Source organism: Lethenteron reissneri, chromosome 24 (genome assembly GCF_015708825.2).
Source record: "Lethenteron reissneri isolate LAM-NWPU_2019-01 chromosome 24, ASM1570882v1, whole genome shotgun sequence".
Taxonomy (NCBI): domain Eukaryota; kingdom Metazoa; phylum Chordata; class Hyperoartia; order Petromyzontiformes; family Petromyzontidae; genus Lethenteron; species Lethenteron reissneri.
In genome coordinates this window covers 4,811,382-4,829,975 of record NC_083802.1, presented here as the reverse complement: position 1 = coordinate 4,829,975, position 18,594 = coordinate 4,811,382, and the positions used below count along the sequence as shown (strand labels likewise).

At 40.3% G+C, this 18,594-nt stretch overlaps 1 protein-coding gene across 1 annotated transcript in view; it reads right to left on the bottom strand.

Moving 5' to 3' along the window:
• Nucleotides 1-18,594, bottom strand: part of LOC133346443 (death-associated protein kinase 2-like) — a 60,309-nt gene that overhangs the window by 27,869 nt on the left and 13,846 nt on the right. Inside the window, exon 3 of the mRNA XM_061558013.1 lies at nucleotides 6,670-6,891. Coding sequence (XP_061413997.1) covers nucleotides 6,670-6,891 — 222 coding nt within the window. The remainder of the gene's footprint in view (nucleotides 1-6,669; nucleotides 6,892-18,594) is intronic.

Sequence of the window (18,594 nt, the reverse complement as noted above, 5' to 3'; positions counted from 1 at the left end):
AACAATATCCAGTGTGTCAGGATCAGGCCACTTCAATGTATAACAGACCTGTTGTGAACACAGCTTAAAGGTGTTGTCCTTTGTTGTGACACAATACTAGCTACTGGCCAGAAAGTCAGGGGTGGGCCGGGTGGCTCACGTGGTGCATTTGAAGCTGCCTTTGAGCTGCCGTTCTCCTTGAACTGTATTGTTAAAACCACGGCCACGATCCCAACAGATGACTTCAGCTGTTGCTCTATCACACAGCGAACATGTGCAGAGCACCCGCACTCCAGAGAATATTCAGCCTTCACATATAAAACGGTAACGAGATGCTTTTTTTCTTTCAAATTACAAATAGCTGCAGCAGACAAAGAAGAAGATCACACTGCCTTTGAATTACGGTACTCGAGAAGGCCGTTGTGCATTCAATGGACAGCAAGATGAACCAATTGTACTCCTACAAAAGATTGTTGTTTGAAACAAAACGAGTGCACCATACATAACAGCAAGATGGAAATTATATTATTTTGGACACATAGCCAAGTGTGATGGATAAAACCTGGAGATACTGGTGACGATTGGTAAAGTGAAGGAACTAAAGGATGAACAGGGAGGATTGTAAATGTAACTGACACAACAATGTTATAGCAAGGCCCTAAATCTCACAGAGCTGAGTCGCTCTATCATCGAGGCCATGAATACACACCAATGAATACAATTACACAGAAGGGCACGAAAACGCCATGCACACGATGCTGCATGTTGTTACCAAGCACCAGAGTGGTGGAAGCAGAAAGGCAGTGACGGACTGGGACAAAAAAACGGCCCAGGCATTTGTAAACACAAGGGCCCAAATTCGGGCTATGGGTAATTATATATTCTTTTAATGGGTTCTATGACAAACTTGATACCATGCACTAGTTTTGCGATGTGACGTATTAGTGTGATTTTGCCAGGTGATCTCATTGGCCCATTTGGGCTGGTACAGAAAACAAATGGGCCGGTGAGGAAGAATCTTTGGGGCTGCCAAATATGGGACCGAATGCCAACTGAAAGCATAAATAAGCAATGAAGCATACACATTATAGGTAATTAAATATTTAACTCTGATCACATTCACAATTTCGCCACATCGTCCGGCCCACCGGCCCTCGGAATGGACTGGCCCACTGGGCATTTGCCCGGACTGCCCTATGGCTAGTCTGGACCTGTGTGTAGGTGTAAAATGTAGTTTATTACAAAAGATAAATTTCTTCATAAAGTAGCTGGGCATGTTTGCACTATGGCACGCAGTGTAACATTTTACAGTATGGGATTTTTGTATCAGTGCACATGAAACTCGATTCCAGTCACAAGCTTCCAAATGCTGACCATTTACGCATTTGGAAATTGGCAAATGAACCCGTAGTTGGCCTTTTCTAGATTTATTCAGGGGAGGGAAAAAAAGAATACTTGGGGTGGTGTCAAAGCATTTGCAACTGGAAGACAGAGAAAGCTGGGTGTCGTGCCAACTGCGTTGCTCCCTCGTGTATTGGACACGTTTACAAACGGGAGAGATTCACAGAGCAATGTTCACAAAAAGTTTACGTTAAAAAAAATCAAAAACACCTTCTCAAGTCAGTACTCAAAAGGTAATGCAAGGCATATTCACGTGGGAGTTGAAGCAAGAAAAGTCAGGTACAACAAGTTCGCTGAGCAACTGAATGTATTTCCTGTCGACGGGACACAACTGCTAAAACATATCAGAGTGTGTATACCTAGGGCAGTTATTGAAGGCAGTCCAGGATCAAAATGGTGAAATACAGAAGCAGATGAGAGCAGGTTGGAGTGCCGTTTAAAAAAAAAAACGAATCAAAAGCAATGCACCAATGTGCCAAAATAAGAACTAATTAAATCCATGTATATTACCTGTTGTGACATAATGATTATACATACAGGCGTTGATTACTAACAAAGTAAAATAATCTGAAAGGTTCACGCAATGATTTATACTGAAAGACAAAAACGGGAAGAGATAGAATTGAGAACAAAAGCAAATTAGAGATATGACATTAACTGGCTTAGGCAGGACATGTCGCTGTAAGGGACGATGGCTGGTGGTTGAGACCAACAATGGAATGTCACCAAAGGAGGTAGCGTGCCTGAGAGAACGTCCACAGCAGAGGTGACAGTGATGAAATCAGCTCATGTGCAGGAGCGAGATGGATTGTTGAGATGGCGTAACAGCTTGGGAAGGCATTCATCTGGCAGTGGATGGATCATGGCTGATCATGATGATAATTCATTTGGGAAGGTGGCATAGTAGGTGGCACAGATAGTACATCTTCCAGTTAACGTAGCTTGTTTGCCTATATATAAACAAGTAAACCCGTAAAAACAAAGTTTGTCACTATAAATCCTTTATATTCGTGGCGGCTAGAGTCCTCTCGTCCTCTGGCTTGAGATGGCTGCCACCTATGGGTCAGATGATTGTCTGCCAGTATTAAGCAATTGGTAATTAAATAATTATTTTGTTTTCCCTAAACAGTGTAACATTTTTGGGAAAAAATTTCACGAACATTAATTGTCTCGCACAACGAGTCTGTGTGCAAAATGTCAGCTCGATTGGATCACGGGAAGTGGGTTAAAAAACGACCGAAAGATTTGCACGGTCGTAAGCAAGCAAGCAAGCACGCAAGCACGCAAGCAAGCAAGCAAGCGAACTTAATATAAAGGATTAAAAAAACTGGGGTCTGTCCCGTAATCGAGCTTTTACTACCTGCCAACAAACCTTCGCCACTTCACATGGTCGCAAGGCACATTTATCTTGGCACACACTCCGGTGAGGTCACCGCCACTTACAGGCAAAGGGCAGCTGTTGTTGTGCGGCCTTTTAAGAGCCTATTTTGAATAGAGGGCGAATTAAACTGTGGAGAAAGCTATAATTCGCAGGGAGGTTTAATTCCAAGCCTTCACATCCCCGGTGTCCAGATGGCCACAACTCTTTACACTGTGCATGTGTGAGAAAAGGGCTCGGTTTATCAAAATGTTTGCACCATCATTTAAACACAGTTATCGGATGTATGCGTGTGCGATTACATTGTTGGTTGAAACGAGGTAGCGTCTTACAGTGTGGTATAAACACACACTTTGTTTTCACTCAAAAAAATTAAGTAGGCGAAATAATATTAGGATCATGGTAGTGAGTGAATTTATTTCAAGAGCCATTACAGCATGAGTGGCCGCAGTACACCCCTTGGCAAAACAGACACTGTAATAGAAGAAGAGGAGTGTGGCTTTCTGCATCCCATTGCCTTCTAATTGCTGGGTGGATCAATGTAGCAGGGAGCAAGACCGCACATGTACCCACATGCAGTGAAGGCGTTTCAGCCCATACACCCATTGTGAGTTCATGACAACTGGAGATTTTGCACCTGTGGCTCGTGATTATGGCAGTGTTCATAGACAAGAAGACACGCCAGTTCAAATCCGACTTCGAAGTGAATGAAGTGATGGACACTTAAATGTAAGTTACATTCTATTATGCCATCAATGCTCCAGTGAGGTTTACAAAAGTATAAAAAAAAATTAACCCGTAAAAACAAAGTTTTTCACTATAAATCCTTTATATGCGTGGCATCGGTTTTATTTTATTATTGATTTCCGTTTTTCTTGAGTAAGAGTTTCATTTTTATCACATTAGTATTTTAAATTAAATATGAAAAAAAAATTCCTAAAAAGTGGAACATTTTTGAAAAAAAATTTCACGAAAATAAATTGTTACGCACAACGAGTCTGTGTGCAAAATGTCAGCTCGATTGGATCACGGGAAGTGGGTTAAAAAACGACCAAAAGATTTGCACGGTCGTAAGCAAGCAAGCAAGCACGCAAGCACGCAAGCAAGCGAACTTAATATAAAGGATTAAAATAAACAAATAAAGATGAGGTTCACTCGCCGACAGAAATACTGCACAATCATTCCTCCAGCAGGCCTTCGAGAAACACATTAAACAGTTGCCTGCGTGAGAGACATGGATGTGTATGGATGTGTCCTCACTCTCATTCAGGCTCATCAGTATGCCATGCATATCTATGAGTGCCCAGAATGTCAATACGTATTAAGAAGCCGCAGATAAATAACAGAACACCTGACATTTGTAACAACCAAAAGTAATTCATGCTTAAGCTGCTTCAGCAATGTTGACCAACAAATGCGTGCAAGGAAATCAGGACTATGGAAGACACATTTTCATTGAGTGTATGCCCATGCCATTTAGAGGCACATGCTAAACATTTGTGAAATATTCATGCCAGAATTTTTTTTTTACAAAAAAATTAAGGCAAAATCATAGATTAATTTTTTTTAGAAGCGATATTGAAAATGTGTTTGTTCTACGCGATTCCTGTAAGTGAGATGACAGTGGATCTAGTAAACTGGTGCCGGTGACAAACACTGAAATGCTCGATACACGATGGCCAGATGAGCAGGCGGTCGCAAGAGATGACTGTTCCTTCATCAACACTGTGCTAAAACAAATACATTATACTTCATCGGCGTTGTGTATTTGCAGATACGTCAGTGGTGAGTGATATCTGAATTTGCCCTGCCACTGCCACCCACCAAACTTTACCAACCAGCACCGACCGGCATGATGAAGCATGGTCATACAATCCACATGTCAGAAGTGATGTGGGATAACCATCATCCAGCAGTCGACTGAACAAAGGACTCTAAATAATTGTAAGGGTTACGATAATAATTATAACAATACTGAAATTATTATACAAGCGCTGCAGTTTACCAACTGGAGCATTTAAGAAAATTGTATCATTAAGTAACACGTCCAAAAAGGATTTTTAATGACAATGGGTTTATTGTATTCTATCAATATTTTAGTGCTGTTAAAACCCTGTTACATGAACAGGCAAAGCCATCTGTCCTCACAAAGGTGAGTTCAATGCTTCAATGGGAAAAATGTGAGGCTATAAAACATAATTTATGTATTTATACTTATTTCATTGAATTGCGATTATTTATGTTATATTCTGCATGTTATGCCTGTTGGGAATTGCCTACTTAGTAGCATATGATGCTCCAGATATCAGCTGCTATTCCTTGTCGTTGCATAAGATACATCGAAGCACCCCAAGGGAGGTTTTTTGTTGTAGTATGTCCAGTCTAGATGCCCTGCAACACTATCATTTGGATGCCAAGAAAAAAAGTATTTTGTTCATTTATCCATGTAATTAAAATTCCCAAAGCCAATGAGGCTCAATAAATGTTGTCGAGGTTAATAATTAATGTCATCAGTAACAAATGAAAGCGCCTGAAACATATGCTCTGTTTTACTTGGGGTAGCTATGGGTACTGAGGACCAATGAGCTGACACGAAACAACAAATTCCCCTCTGGTAAAGTTTGATTTACAATAGGCTACAGCTACATGTGTCGATTTTATATAATCACATAAAGCAATTAAGAATGCTGCAAACCCATGTTTCTGTGAACTTTATGAAAAGTCATTTCCTAAATTCCAGTCTGAAAACACAGTATAGACTTTATTAAAAGTCATTTCCTAAATGCCAGTCTCATATGTAATTTGGCATATAGAATAAAATATATTGTATACTGTCTATGCAAGAAAATGTCTGAAAACAGATAATGTCTGGCAAAATGGAAAATGCAACTCCAGTTGGCATTTAAAGGCATTTCAAGTAGATACCGTGGGTGTATCCACATCATCAGTGCACTTTAGTGTTTCACATTCTGAGAAAAAATTGAAGGGCACTTGTAAAATTTCACATGCACCAACAGCATGAGAATTAAACTCAAATTAAAATGATGAGCATGAAAGAGTAGGCCAAGATACCCTTGAGAGATTCCTCAAGTGGAGTCCCTTCCACCAGCAGTGGCATGAGCAAGCAATTGGCAAGAAATTGGCATCTTGCTACAGTGGCGAGATGTTAACTCCCTCGCCTGGTATGCAGGAGGTCGTGGGTTCGATCCCCACCTTGATGCCTGTATGTTTGGAGTGTGCATGTTCTTTCCGTGGTCACGTGGATTTTCCTCCAGGTCCTCTGGTTTTTCCCTCCACATTTAGAAACATGTGTTCAGAGCATTTGGCTGCTATAAATTGCCACATTTTTAAGCCACTTCGCTGAGCTAGCATTTGTGGCCTGGTGGCTTCAGAAAAATAGCTATATAGCTCAGAGGGCCTTACCCAGTAAAATAACAAATCTTCATAATAAAGGTTTTAGGGTTAGATCGTGTAAGTATAAATGTGTCGTAACCCTCACCACTCGACACAGCTAGTACGGTTTGTTACGTAAACAAAACCCCCAAACCTTTATTATGAATAATGTTGGTCATGAAAGCCTACGTGTTAAACCAAAATAAAAAATAAAATAGTTTTCGTTTTTAATGCAGGACTGCGCCTTGCCGTCAAAGGATACCATAGGTCTGCTGTGATTACCATGCCAAGGCAGATAATGGCCGACTCCCAGCCATTACACTTGACATTGAGGCTTCTGTCTTGTGACAGCGGTGAGATTGGAAATCTCGACTAAGGCTTATGACCCTCTGCGTCGCCCCGTATACACAGTAATGGGAGTGTAACCCGCTGCACGGCCACTGCGAACGCTGGCAGGGCCCCACGGGTTACTCCTACAACAACGGTATGAGACATAAACACAGAATCAGATGACTCACAGCTCGAGGATGAGGGTCACGTCGGTGTCGTTCTCGTACACCTCGTGCAGGCTGATGATGTTGGGGTGCCGCAGCTCGCTCAGGATGCTCACTTCCCGCTTAATGTCCTCGGGCACCACTCCCCGTCGAGAGCTGCGTGACCGTCGCTTCTTGATGAACTTGGCAGCGAACTCCAGGCCGGACTTTTTCTCGCAGCATTTCTTCACGACTGCAAACTGCCCGCTGGGAAGGGAGGAGGCGTTTGCGCGAAGATCAGGAGGTGACGGAAACACGTTTTGAGCTCAAAGCTGAACCACCACGTAAAAGTGCAGTTCAGAACACATTATACAAATGTTTACATTTAAGATAAGTAGTGAGCGAATACAAGTTGTGGGAATGGATGAAAAGGGTGATAGGAAAAGTGGCTAAAAGTAAAGTACAACTCATATGAATTCCTATGCTCATAAAACATTTAAAAAAATTAGATTTATAATTTATATTTTAGGAGGTTTTACTTATTAAATCCAACACATTTTCATGAGCGCTTAATATGGTTAGGACATATATAGCACATACCATTGTAACGTTTTTTTAAAAATAGCTTAGTTGGATTGTATACAATTTAGCATCTAATGCCTTGATTTATGATATGAATACCCTGACGCCTACATATTTGGAGTTTGCATGTTCTCCCCGTTGTCGGGGGACTTTTCTCCTGGTCCTTCGGTTTTCCCTCCACATTTAGAGGCATGATTTTCGAGTATTTGACTGCTATACATTTCCACATGATGTCACTTCGTTGAGCTATCATTTGTGGCCAAGTCGCTTTTGAAAAGCAGCTATGTAGCTCAGTGGGCCTTGGCTGATTTTTTTTTTTATAGTTCATAAAAATGTTTCCAAACGCAAAAAAATGTACACGACCCGTAAACGACTCAATTGGAATCTACATCGCAATCGTCGCCCCCGACTGCAAAATAAAATTGGCAGGACTATTCTGAAAACGAGTAATGCGACTCAATGAGGCTTTCCTGGGTAAACAAGTGTAATAACAATTATTAGCACCGCCTTAGGCAGAACGATGTAAATAGGTAAATGTTTCAGGCAATCTCCCTTCAATTAAAGAATGGACAATACCCCTTTAGAAAGGGCAGCTGTCCACATTGTCATCCTATTATATATTTTTTCTGTTGTAAGGCAGTGGGGTAATGAGTGTGGTGAGGTTTTTTTTAACGTCAATCATGTACCACTGCCAATGCAGTCGCTGAATATTTTTATTTATTTATATGACAATCATTGTTCAGCTGCAAAGAAGCTAATGATATTGTACACCGTTGTGGATTTAGGTGTAACCTTACATTTAATTCAGTCGTGAACATGTCTGACAGCTTGCAGACGTCTATGTGTGCATCAGTTTCTTTACCATTTGGCCAATTCGATAAAATACTTGGAATTCCAACTGTTGTTTTTTTTGCAGGTTGTAATGTGACACCAAACAAAGAAATGTTCCCAGACCGATTTGCTCAAAAAATAGCTTGAGGCCTTGCTGAGCAGTAGTAGCCATGTAAGATAAAATCGTAAATCTTCCAATATATCACAGTATTACAGTGTGTGTGAACAACCTGCTTTATCTTTGCCCTGACGACAGTGGGGACCAATCTCAACCGTGTCCAACAACAAATTAAATATCTGGATTTTGCCTCCATAAATGGAAGATCGAGGACTTACCAAACTGCAAATGTGGTGAGATGCAAACCATCACTGATGACTGCCCCGCGTGTTCAGGTAGAACAAGCGGACTCCACTCTGGGGTGCCGCGGTGTGGCGAGATATTGACTACTGCGCCTGGTATACGGGAGGTCATGGGTTTGATCCCCGACCCTGATGCTTGTATATTTGGAGTTTGCATGTTCTCTCTATGGTCGCGTGTATTTTTCTCCGGGAGCTCCGGGTTTTCCCTTCACATTTATTTATAAATATGTGTTGAGAGTATATGGCTGCAATACATTTCCACATGATAAGCCACATCATAGGGCTATCATTTGTGGCCAGGTCACTTCTGAAAAATAGCTATATATCTCAGTGGGCCCTACCTGGTAATATAACAAAAATACTTTTAATACAACACACGTATTCTGGTGGAGCACGCAGACTCCACTCAGCCAACACCTCGGATGCCGTGGAATGTCTCACAACATTTAAGCATACGATTTCTAGACTGCTGCTCTTTTCAAACACCACACAAAAGAAGAAAGTGAAGAAAATTAATGCAGTGCTTAATTGTTAAATAGATGACAACCTATAATTTAGGGGTGTCTTTTAAAACCGGTCATACCCACAAACTCTCATTATCCAGAAAGGAGGCTTATGATGAGAGTACGGTGGGGGTTAAGTGGATGGAAAAAAAGTGAATTATTAAGTTAATTGTGTAGCCAACTAAGGGGACATGATACAAAAACAGCTATCAAAGGTGTATTGTAAGTCTTCCATTGAAATTATCTTTCGTTTTCTTACAACGTATATGTGACTTTTCATGTTTTTCTAGAACTCCCCTCAATGATGTGCAAATTTAACATGTGCATGCAAAGCCCACTGAAAGTTAAAGACAACATCGCAGAAGCATGTCAGCTGATGTCAAACTTCAGAGTTGCTCAGCTGGCCCCGTTGGAATCCGGGCTTTGATTCGAGGCAGTGCTCAATGTTTAAATCGGGTTCTCAAGATATAACATGCTTATTATGGTCTAGGGTCACCAATAAAGGCACACAAGAACCCATCACATACAATTAGAGTCTAGATTACTCACAGTGACAAGAGGAGTGGGTAAGTACTGCTACCCAACCCTGTGGAAGGGAGATGACTTGAAGATAATTCAGAGACAGCTCTGTGGTGTCCACTTCTGTGGGTTATTCTCTGACATGAAGGATTGTGCTGCTCTGTGAGACATGATGCCAAGAGCATGACCAGGATGAAAAAAACATGTAGAATAAATAAGAGAGAGAAAATTTTAATTTCGATTTAAAGCTTTCGTGACTGCAGGGATTCATCTTCTTGGTTCTTTCGGTAAAGTCACGTAGAAGGGAAATAATAATAATAAAACATAATAAAATAATTCTCACGACGTTTCGGCCACTTGCGTTGTGGCCGAAACGTCGTGAGAATTGTATTTTATTATGTTTTATTTTTATTATTTTATTATTTCCTTTCTACGTGACTTTACCGAAAGAACCAAGAAGAGAAATATTTAATTTTACTAAAGTATAACTGTGGTTTCCATAGTGTGAGAACACAAATATGGGTAGAATGTACCACAGATAGCATTTATCAGATCATAACATGGAGTCCACTCATATAAATGAGTTACAAAAAAACCTCTATTGTACTCGCTAAGCACGCATATCATTTGCTCATGTCTCTGCATGTCGCATTAAAGATAACTGAAGACGTCGTTAAATGTTTCGCTTTGTTAATTATAAAAAAATCCAGATAGAAAAGTTGTTTTGTACAACTTCAGCATTTACCCTGAAGTGATTGCATCGTGCTTTAAGATTACATGGGTTTTCCTATTTATTGATCATATAATAAAATCATGACAGTAAATCTTTATTGAAAATTAATGATCCAAACGAGCTACCCTTAAATGTCAGTGGCCTCTTTTGAAGTCCGGTGCAAGGTGGTGCAAAAGCCCAACTCAGTGTGACTCAAAACAGGAGCACAAAACTCTCCCTTAAAGCGTCGTTGTAAAAACAACACGCAGCCCTGAGGGGGGGAAATAAATCCACGTTACTCTCAGGGGTTACCGCAGTTTAGTGAAAAAATACTTACAATTTGTGTTCTAACTGCACCATTTGTAACCGTGCCAGTGTGTCCCCTGGTGTGCATGGGTGCTAAGGTTATCCGAGCATCATGTTGGGTCATGGGAGTGGTGGTGTGGAAGGTGCTAAGATCTCCGAGCATCTTGCTGGCTCATGGGAGTGGTGGTGTGGTAGGTGCTAAGATCTCCGAGCATCTTGCTGGCTCATGGGAGTGGTGGCGTGGAAGGTGCTAAGGTCTCCGAGCATCTTGCTGGGTCATGGGAGTGGAAGATGGCAGCCTTCAAGCACCCCACTGTTAAGTGCGAAATCACGACGAATACCGAACATCGATCAGCGATCTCCCGGTCTCCAGAGCAACAACAACAACACAAGCCACGCCAATGACCATCTTCAGGGCCAAACAAAACGCCAGATAGGCCCTGGGACAAGGAGACATCGCAGCGATCCACTTCTGCTGCTCCTGACACGTTTGTCTGGCTTGACCACCTGAACGTGAAATCGTAGTTGTTGCTCTCAATCGACAGCAGCCAAACGAGAGAAAGAGAGAGATAGGAGTGGCTCCCATGTGGGAGTCTCGTTGTCCTTTGGGACCGAGGGATTGGAGCCAGTACGGTGCCTGGTGCACACCCACTGGCCAATCTCACCCAGCACTCGGACAGCTGCCACAACAGCGGATGCCAGCACATGTTGTACAAAGGCACAACCTTTCCTATTCCAACGCAATGTTTGCTCCAGTGCCTTTGGCCATAAAGGGTTGTGTGCGCGTGTGTGTTCATTTGGCAATGTCATTTCAGTGCACTGACACCCAAGTAAACGATAATCGCATCTCGCAAGACTATAAAGAAGATATGTAAGCTATTTAAATTAAAACGATACGAAAAAATCTACTCGAGGGAAAGGATCTTGTCGCACATATGGCTCTCATTTCCTGTCATTGGACAATATTTACGATAATCTTTTAGGTTTAACCCTGGTACGCAAACAGCTTGATAAGTTTTGTGTCTATGGATCGGGGAAAAACTTGAGATATAGTATGGTGCTATTTCTGTCAGCATGTTATTGCTTAACCTTTTATTTTAATTTTCATGAAAGAAAACAAACGCGTCTATCAACGCAAAGGTGGTTGTCAGTGTGCTGACTCCGCTCAGCTGATCTTGGCGAGGTTTTATACAATATTTATGGTTTCGATTTAAACTATGTTTTTGTACAGATGATCCATGGTGAAGAAAGGGGGACGTACACCATTAGACCTCCTTTGCCTGTACCAAAATATAATAATAGGGGTTTTCCCCTTTTTTCTGGCAACAAAACTGAAACCTTTTTACAAGGCGTCCTCTGGTCGAGCACCAATTGGGTCGAGGCTCAAAAGAAAGCCGTCCCTTGGTGTGGACCAATCAGTTTCAAGGACAATGCATATATTATCATAGTGTGTTTTTTGTTTGCATTTTGACTGCAAATATTGTGGTTAATGCAAACATGAATCCTTGTAAAAAGGTTTCAGTTTTGTGGCCAGAAAAAAGGGAAAAACCCTATTATTAAAGGGGGACTTGCCAAGAACATCTGGTAAAGCTGCAGTATTTGTTTAGCATGCCTGACACTGCTGATGAGCCCCAGAAGGGTAAAAACCCACTCCAGAGGTTGCGTGTTAAATAACATGTTGCTGATTGAGACAAATCTAGAGGCAGATTTGAAAGAAATCTTATTTCTCTATAGACAGAGAATGGAAAGAGTGATTTTGATTTAATCTCGGCTGAACCTGATCGGCATTTTGGGAGACTGCTTGAGAACACCAGGTGTCATACACTTGAATTGTAAGGTGACCAGGATGTAGCAGCATGTAAATGGTTATTTTTCACGAGATTTGTGTGGAGATTTGAGTGTTACCCCCTCGTTCGCATTGGTTTTCTCTGGGTACTCCGGTTTCCGTCCACATGCTAAACACTCATTAATAAAATTGGCCAAATCGTCCAATGCAGAACCCTCCAGAAAAAAAGTATTGAAAATCAGAGGCTTTATTTGGCTCAATAAGGGGAATTGTTAGTATTATTATTCAGTGATTTTTTTTTATATTGTAGATTGATATAAACATAATATTAAAAATAGGTTTATGCAAATACAAACAAAAATCTGCTCTATTAACCTGAGAACCGGATGATATATATATATATGTACTGGTAGGGTCGTAGCCAGGGTACATGTGAATATTCATTGATAAACATCCTACACTTTGTCAACTGATGAAGGATGGGACAGCCTACGCCTCACACGTAACGTCCATTTATTTGTGCATTGGCTGCCAGTGCCAAGGCCAAAGTTCTTAGCACAACAGATGTTGTCTTCCTTCCGGCACGAAAAGCACAGGCAGCTATTGTAATTAATATATCCTCCCCATCTCACAAACTGCAAAAATAGAATGTCAAAACATGCTTTAAGTCTTTTGGACTTTCATATATGTGTAAATCCAAGTTTAAATTTCATGTCCATTTACAATAAAACGGTTAGAGGTTTTTTGTTGGGCATTCATTAGAGGCTAGAATCATGGAACTAATGCAAGACACAATAGGAAAGCTGTATAATATAAGGCACATTAAATTATCCTTCCCAAAACTCAATTGCCATATTTATTTGGTACAGTACATCACACGACATGCAAGATCATGAGAATAGGTTTTCCCCTTTTTTCTGGCAAAACAGGTGTTACGATGTTAAAACACCAAAATGAAACATTTTACAAGGAATCATGTCTGCATTAACCACAATACTTGTGGACAGAATGCAAACAAACAAAAAACATACTCTGATAATATATGCATTGTCTTTGAAACTGATTGGTCCACACCAGAGACAGCTTTCTTTTGCACCTCGTCTAAAAATGGTGTTAGACCAGAGGGCGCCAATGTCGTCCTCTGGTCTCACACCGTTTTGAAGAAAGCTGTTTTGAAGAAAGCTGTTTTGAAGAAAGCTGTTTTGAAGAAAGCTGTTTTGAAGAAAGCTGTTTTGAAGAAAGCTGCCTCTGGGTGTGGACCAATCAGTTTCAAAGACAATGCATATATTATCAGAGTATGTTTTTTGTTTGTTTGCATTCTGACCAAAAGTATTGTGGTTAATGCAGACATGATTCCTTATGAAAGGTTTCAGTTTGGTGTTTTAACATCTTAACACCTGTTTTGTTGCCAGAACAAAGGAGAAAACCTATTCGCATATTTTCGTACTGGCAAAGGAGGTCCCATGATATGCAAGATCATATTACGAAATGCTAAATGGAAATGGGCCGTAGATTCCTATCACATTACAATTGTTTGGAAGGTTTTTTTACAATAAAATATTATTTGCACATTTATTCAAGTCCAGTGATGTGCTGATGGGTACATTTGCTGGTTGCTATCTTCATGGGCGTAACAATTTCCATGGATAAGATGTGACATGACAAACGAGCAGAACATATATTGATCAATACATTTCTATGAAGCAAATATGGCTGGCTGCATAATTTTATTTCATTATAATTCTGCTTGAAATGCGTTTTCTAGACTGGTGTTATGTCATGAGATGAAAAAAACTGAAATCTTTGGAATTATCCCAGTGACCTTTGTCAGAGAACATCCCTTGGAAATGTTTCAGAACATTTTAAAAATACGATGTCAATTGTCCACACCATGTGGAACCCATTCTTTACATGCCATAAAAAGTCTATTCCTTCATGGCAATTAAAATAAATGTTTTGGTCCTTTGAGCTGCAATTTACTGCATTAAGAGACAAACCAAATATAAGAGGTTTATTGTGTTCAATTATTGGTGACCAGGATTTTGGTTTAGGATCTCAGCTGTACTGGCTCAGTGCTCCGACATGGTGTGAGGCCCCCCAGAGTAGCATGGCTGTTGGCTGTACCATTGTCAATAAGTAAGCAGCATCACCAAAAAATGTACCCTCCGTGAGCCACCAGTGCTCTTGAAAATGTACACCAATTGTTTCAGATAATACTATAATGAGTGCAGCAGCAAGCCACTACGGCATGTGTTTGTGTAAAATAAACCAGGTAACTACAATAAGGAGAAGCACATTCACCAGCGTTTTGAGGATTGTTTTTTGAATGGCAAATAAAATACGGCTTAGCACTTACATGCAAGTCCAGACACATACCCCACGGAAGGGCATGTGGCTCTAGGACATGCATTAATAAGAAACAACTGTTGCATTCCAAGGCCAAGCACACAGGAAACTTGTTTTTTATCTGCAGCCAAACATTCCCCCCACTGGTTTAAATCCTAAAATATACTACCAGGTCCAGTTTGTATAAGAAAACAACTGGCTTTGTCTATTAACAGTTTACAAAGGCTTGTACAAGAATTAATTTTGCAGTTCAGAAGTATGGCATTGCAGATTTTTTTGTTTAAAGACCATGTGAATACCAAATGTAGTAGTCACAAGGTGGTGGACATGACCGAGGGGTAAGGTGTTCGACGTTATGTTGTAGACGTTAGCGGTTCGGGTCTGGTGGCTACCTTGGTTATTACTGTGAGTGTAATAACCACACTATACTCTTTGGTTCTTTCGGTAAAGTCACGTAGAAATAAATAAAATAATAATAGAATACGACGTTTCGATTGCAACACAAACAACCATCATCAGGTACAAATGAATGAGAAAACAAACATAGTAAACTTGGAAATATAATGCAATACAACACAGAGAGTCGGCCAACAAAACAGTCAACACCCCACCTGGTTGATTACGTTCTTCCAAAGATTGCTAAACTTGAGTGAGTGTCTGTCTGTGTGTCCGTGTCTATGTTTTATCTCTCTCAATTTTCAGCATGCACCTTTACTTAAAAGGACAGAAGTCTTAATTTTGTGTGTTTTGTTAAGTCTGTGCCCTGTAGAGTAACAAAAACATTGTTCCTGCCTCGAATACCGGTCTCTTAACACCAAACTTGACCTCTCTACTTTTCAAGACAAAAGTATGCAGTCAGTAGCGACGGGCTCTGCTAAAACAATGTGTCTTCTAAAACGAATTCTCACAATATCCTTATGCAACATTACGACCTAAACGTACAAATTACATTCTCACCCCCTGCTCTCACTTGTGATAAGGTTTCAAAAGCCCATTGATATTTTGAGGGAAATAGGAGGTGAGTTGTTCACATTTGGCAACTGACGACGTAGTGTATAAAGCCGGCTTCTGGTGACGCACGAGGGAGTTTACCGAGCCAAGAAGGGAGATAGAGTTCCCTGCACCCGGTGCAGCCATGGCAGAGTAGAAGTCTGATTTAGTTAGACCTTGCCAGAGCTGACTGATTTGACCCTTGATGTGTTCCCATCGAGGAACATGTACTATCACGCAAACTCCGGTCATCCTCGCCGCGGCTTTTGGCCAACCATCGAACAAAGACGGTCACTGCATCGCGCTTTCCGATGCGCTTCTGTGGATGTCTGGAATGCTCTTCGTTCTGATATTAGGAAGCCAGTGGAGCTATGCACTTTGAAATCTAGATTGAAAACAATTTCTTTAAGAACTGCTTTTTGTGTTTACTATGTTTTCCTTCCCCCGTATCTCTGATGCGCATGGTTGGCTATGTACTGTGCAAAAGAAGTTCAACATATATCCATTCCAGATCTGGTCGTATATTTTAAGGCCATATTTCTTTCACTTTCTCTCAAGTCTAGGATCAATGATAGTTTTGCTCATATAGTAGATTAAGCTGTTGTTGAAGAGGTATGATCAGGGCTGAAATTAAGCCCTGAGTCTTCAGTGGGGTGAGATCATTTGCAGACGTAGGCATGGTGTCACTCAAGTGCCTAATCGTAGGATTTTGGCATCCATGAAGCATGGATCAATTTATCAGAATATGACAGCAGAGAAGTGAAGGAAACAGATGTTTGGTGTTCTATATATGTTTTTTTAAAGGCAGCGATGTTGACGATTGTGTTGAGTAAATTTGTTAATTGTGCTTGTGATTCATTTGCTGTATGCTTCTTGTATAGATTTTGTCGCGCAGTGTCAAAGCACTGCATCGAATATGCACGCACATCTATTCGAGAGTGACAGACGTTTAAATAGACGTCGTTCTACGTAAAAAAATAGAGTCAATGAATCAGGTGCCACCCTTATGAGACACCGCTTGAAAAGAGAGGTCTCAAACGACGTGGCCAGGTTGAGTGTCTTCACTCTTATTCGCAACATTGCGTGTTGCGCTACTCTACCTAGGAATGATGATTCCACGGGATTTCATGTTGGCCCGATGTTGGAATGTTTCATATTCTGACATTAGCTACCTAATCACATTAAAGTCAAGGATAATTTCATCTGTAAGCTTTTCTTGGAAAAATGTACATCCTATTTAATAAATTTGTCCATAATACAGGAAACACCATGCGTGTTTTATTTAGCTTTCATTGGAATAAAATGTACCGACGTTTAGTGGTGTTCCTTTGCTTTGAGAAGATACTTAATAATATGGCTGTACTGATTAGCTCGGCAAATACACAATTGTCGTTATACAGTTAAAGATGTTACCGATACATTATCCACTATTCTATATGCTTCATGCCACATGCATGATATTGCTAGAATATTAACTATAATTAAGTTTTAACCATAACTATTTAATACTATAACTGCATAACAACTTAATCATAAGGCTAGCACAATAATGTAATTATATAAACAGAACCTAATCATAAGGCTAACACAATAATGTAATTATATAAACAGAACATACATTATTAGTGCTTTAAAGACATATTGCTCTACTTGGTGCCAAAGATTATCTGCCGTTGCAGTTTCTAACATGCAGCGATTCAGCAATTAATTGAGAAAACTGATAATTACTTTAAGGATACACGCATCGAACGAGATGCAATTTAATCGATCGTTTACGATTTGTGTAAATTACATGCACAGTTTTTTTTTGTAAACATTTAGGCTAAAAGAATGCAGATAGAGGATACGACATGAGACACACACACAATACAAACGAGACGGTATAATCATGAACAGAGTTGGTCAGATTTCCCCGGAATGGTACATTTTAACTCGTCCATCATGCTCGTCCTCGCTCCAAGAGGCTGCTGGGATGTTCACACTTGAGTTCACCTCATTTTGAAGTACCCTGTGCGCCAACAAGCTCTTAAGTCGGGTTTCATCAATATAAAATTGTATGTTTTCATAGTTTTGAGCCAAGTAAGGAATCACAAAAAGTCAAAGATTCGCCATGAAAAGGGTCAGTGGTAAAACACACTGTTTCCCAAGAAACACTCAATAAAAATGTCCAATAAAAATGTAAATATACATCACCAACAATGCATTGCACCCGATCAATAGTGCAGACTACACACAAGAAGACAAAAGAGGTCACTTACAGGCAAACGATGTGCACACATCGTTCAATTATTTATACAATGGCAACTAAGCAGGAATTCACTGCAAATAAGTGATTCAACGATGTGCAGTCCAATGTTAAACATTACATTGGAAACCACGTACTCATAAAAGGCCAGTCCTTGAAGGGATTTAAATATTTATCTCGCAATAACATTCAAAAACGCTATTAATGTCTGGATGCAATGTGGAACTCACATACAACTGCCGTTGCTGCATTACTAGGAACGTCATAAACCTTCCAAACTCATACTCTTCCAAACTCATACTCTTCCAAACTCAATTTACCAGTGTGCTTAAAAACAAACTGTTTCAGACGCTCACGTTATATTATTACGTTTTCGTAACATTCATAACTCCCAAGTCTTGTCACAAGTTCACTCAATCACACACCGCTTCTTTCAAAACTGTTGTCTCCACAGAGAGAGTGTATAACATTTGAAATCTTGGATGTTGGTAGTATTTGCACAAATTGATCTCACCAAAAAAGGACAGGGAGAAATTACATTTGCGTAAGCAATATTTACTTTTGAAACTTCTACGCGTCTCGCACAAGTCTCAAGACAGGTATTATATATCTATTAATACTCCCCTGTGCAAGGTATGGAGCCATCGATTTCACAATGTTCACAATCCCCCATTGAGAAGAAATAAACTGAGCCATTATAATTAAGAAGAGTATCTATAAATAAACACGTGTAGTGAATAAACACGTGTAATTGTGATCCATAACTGTACACTTTAACATTTTTTCCACG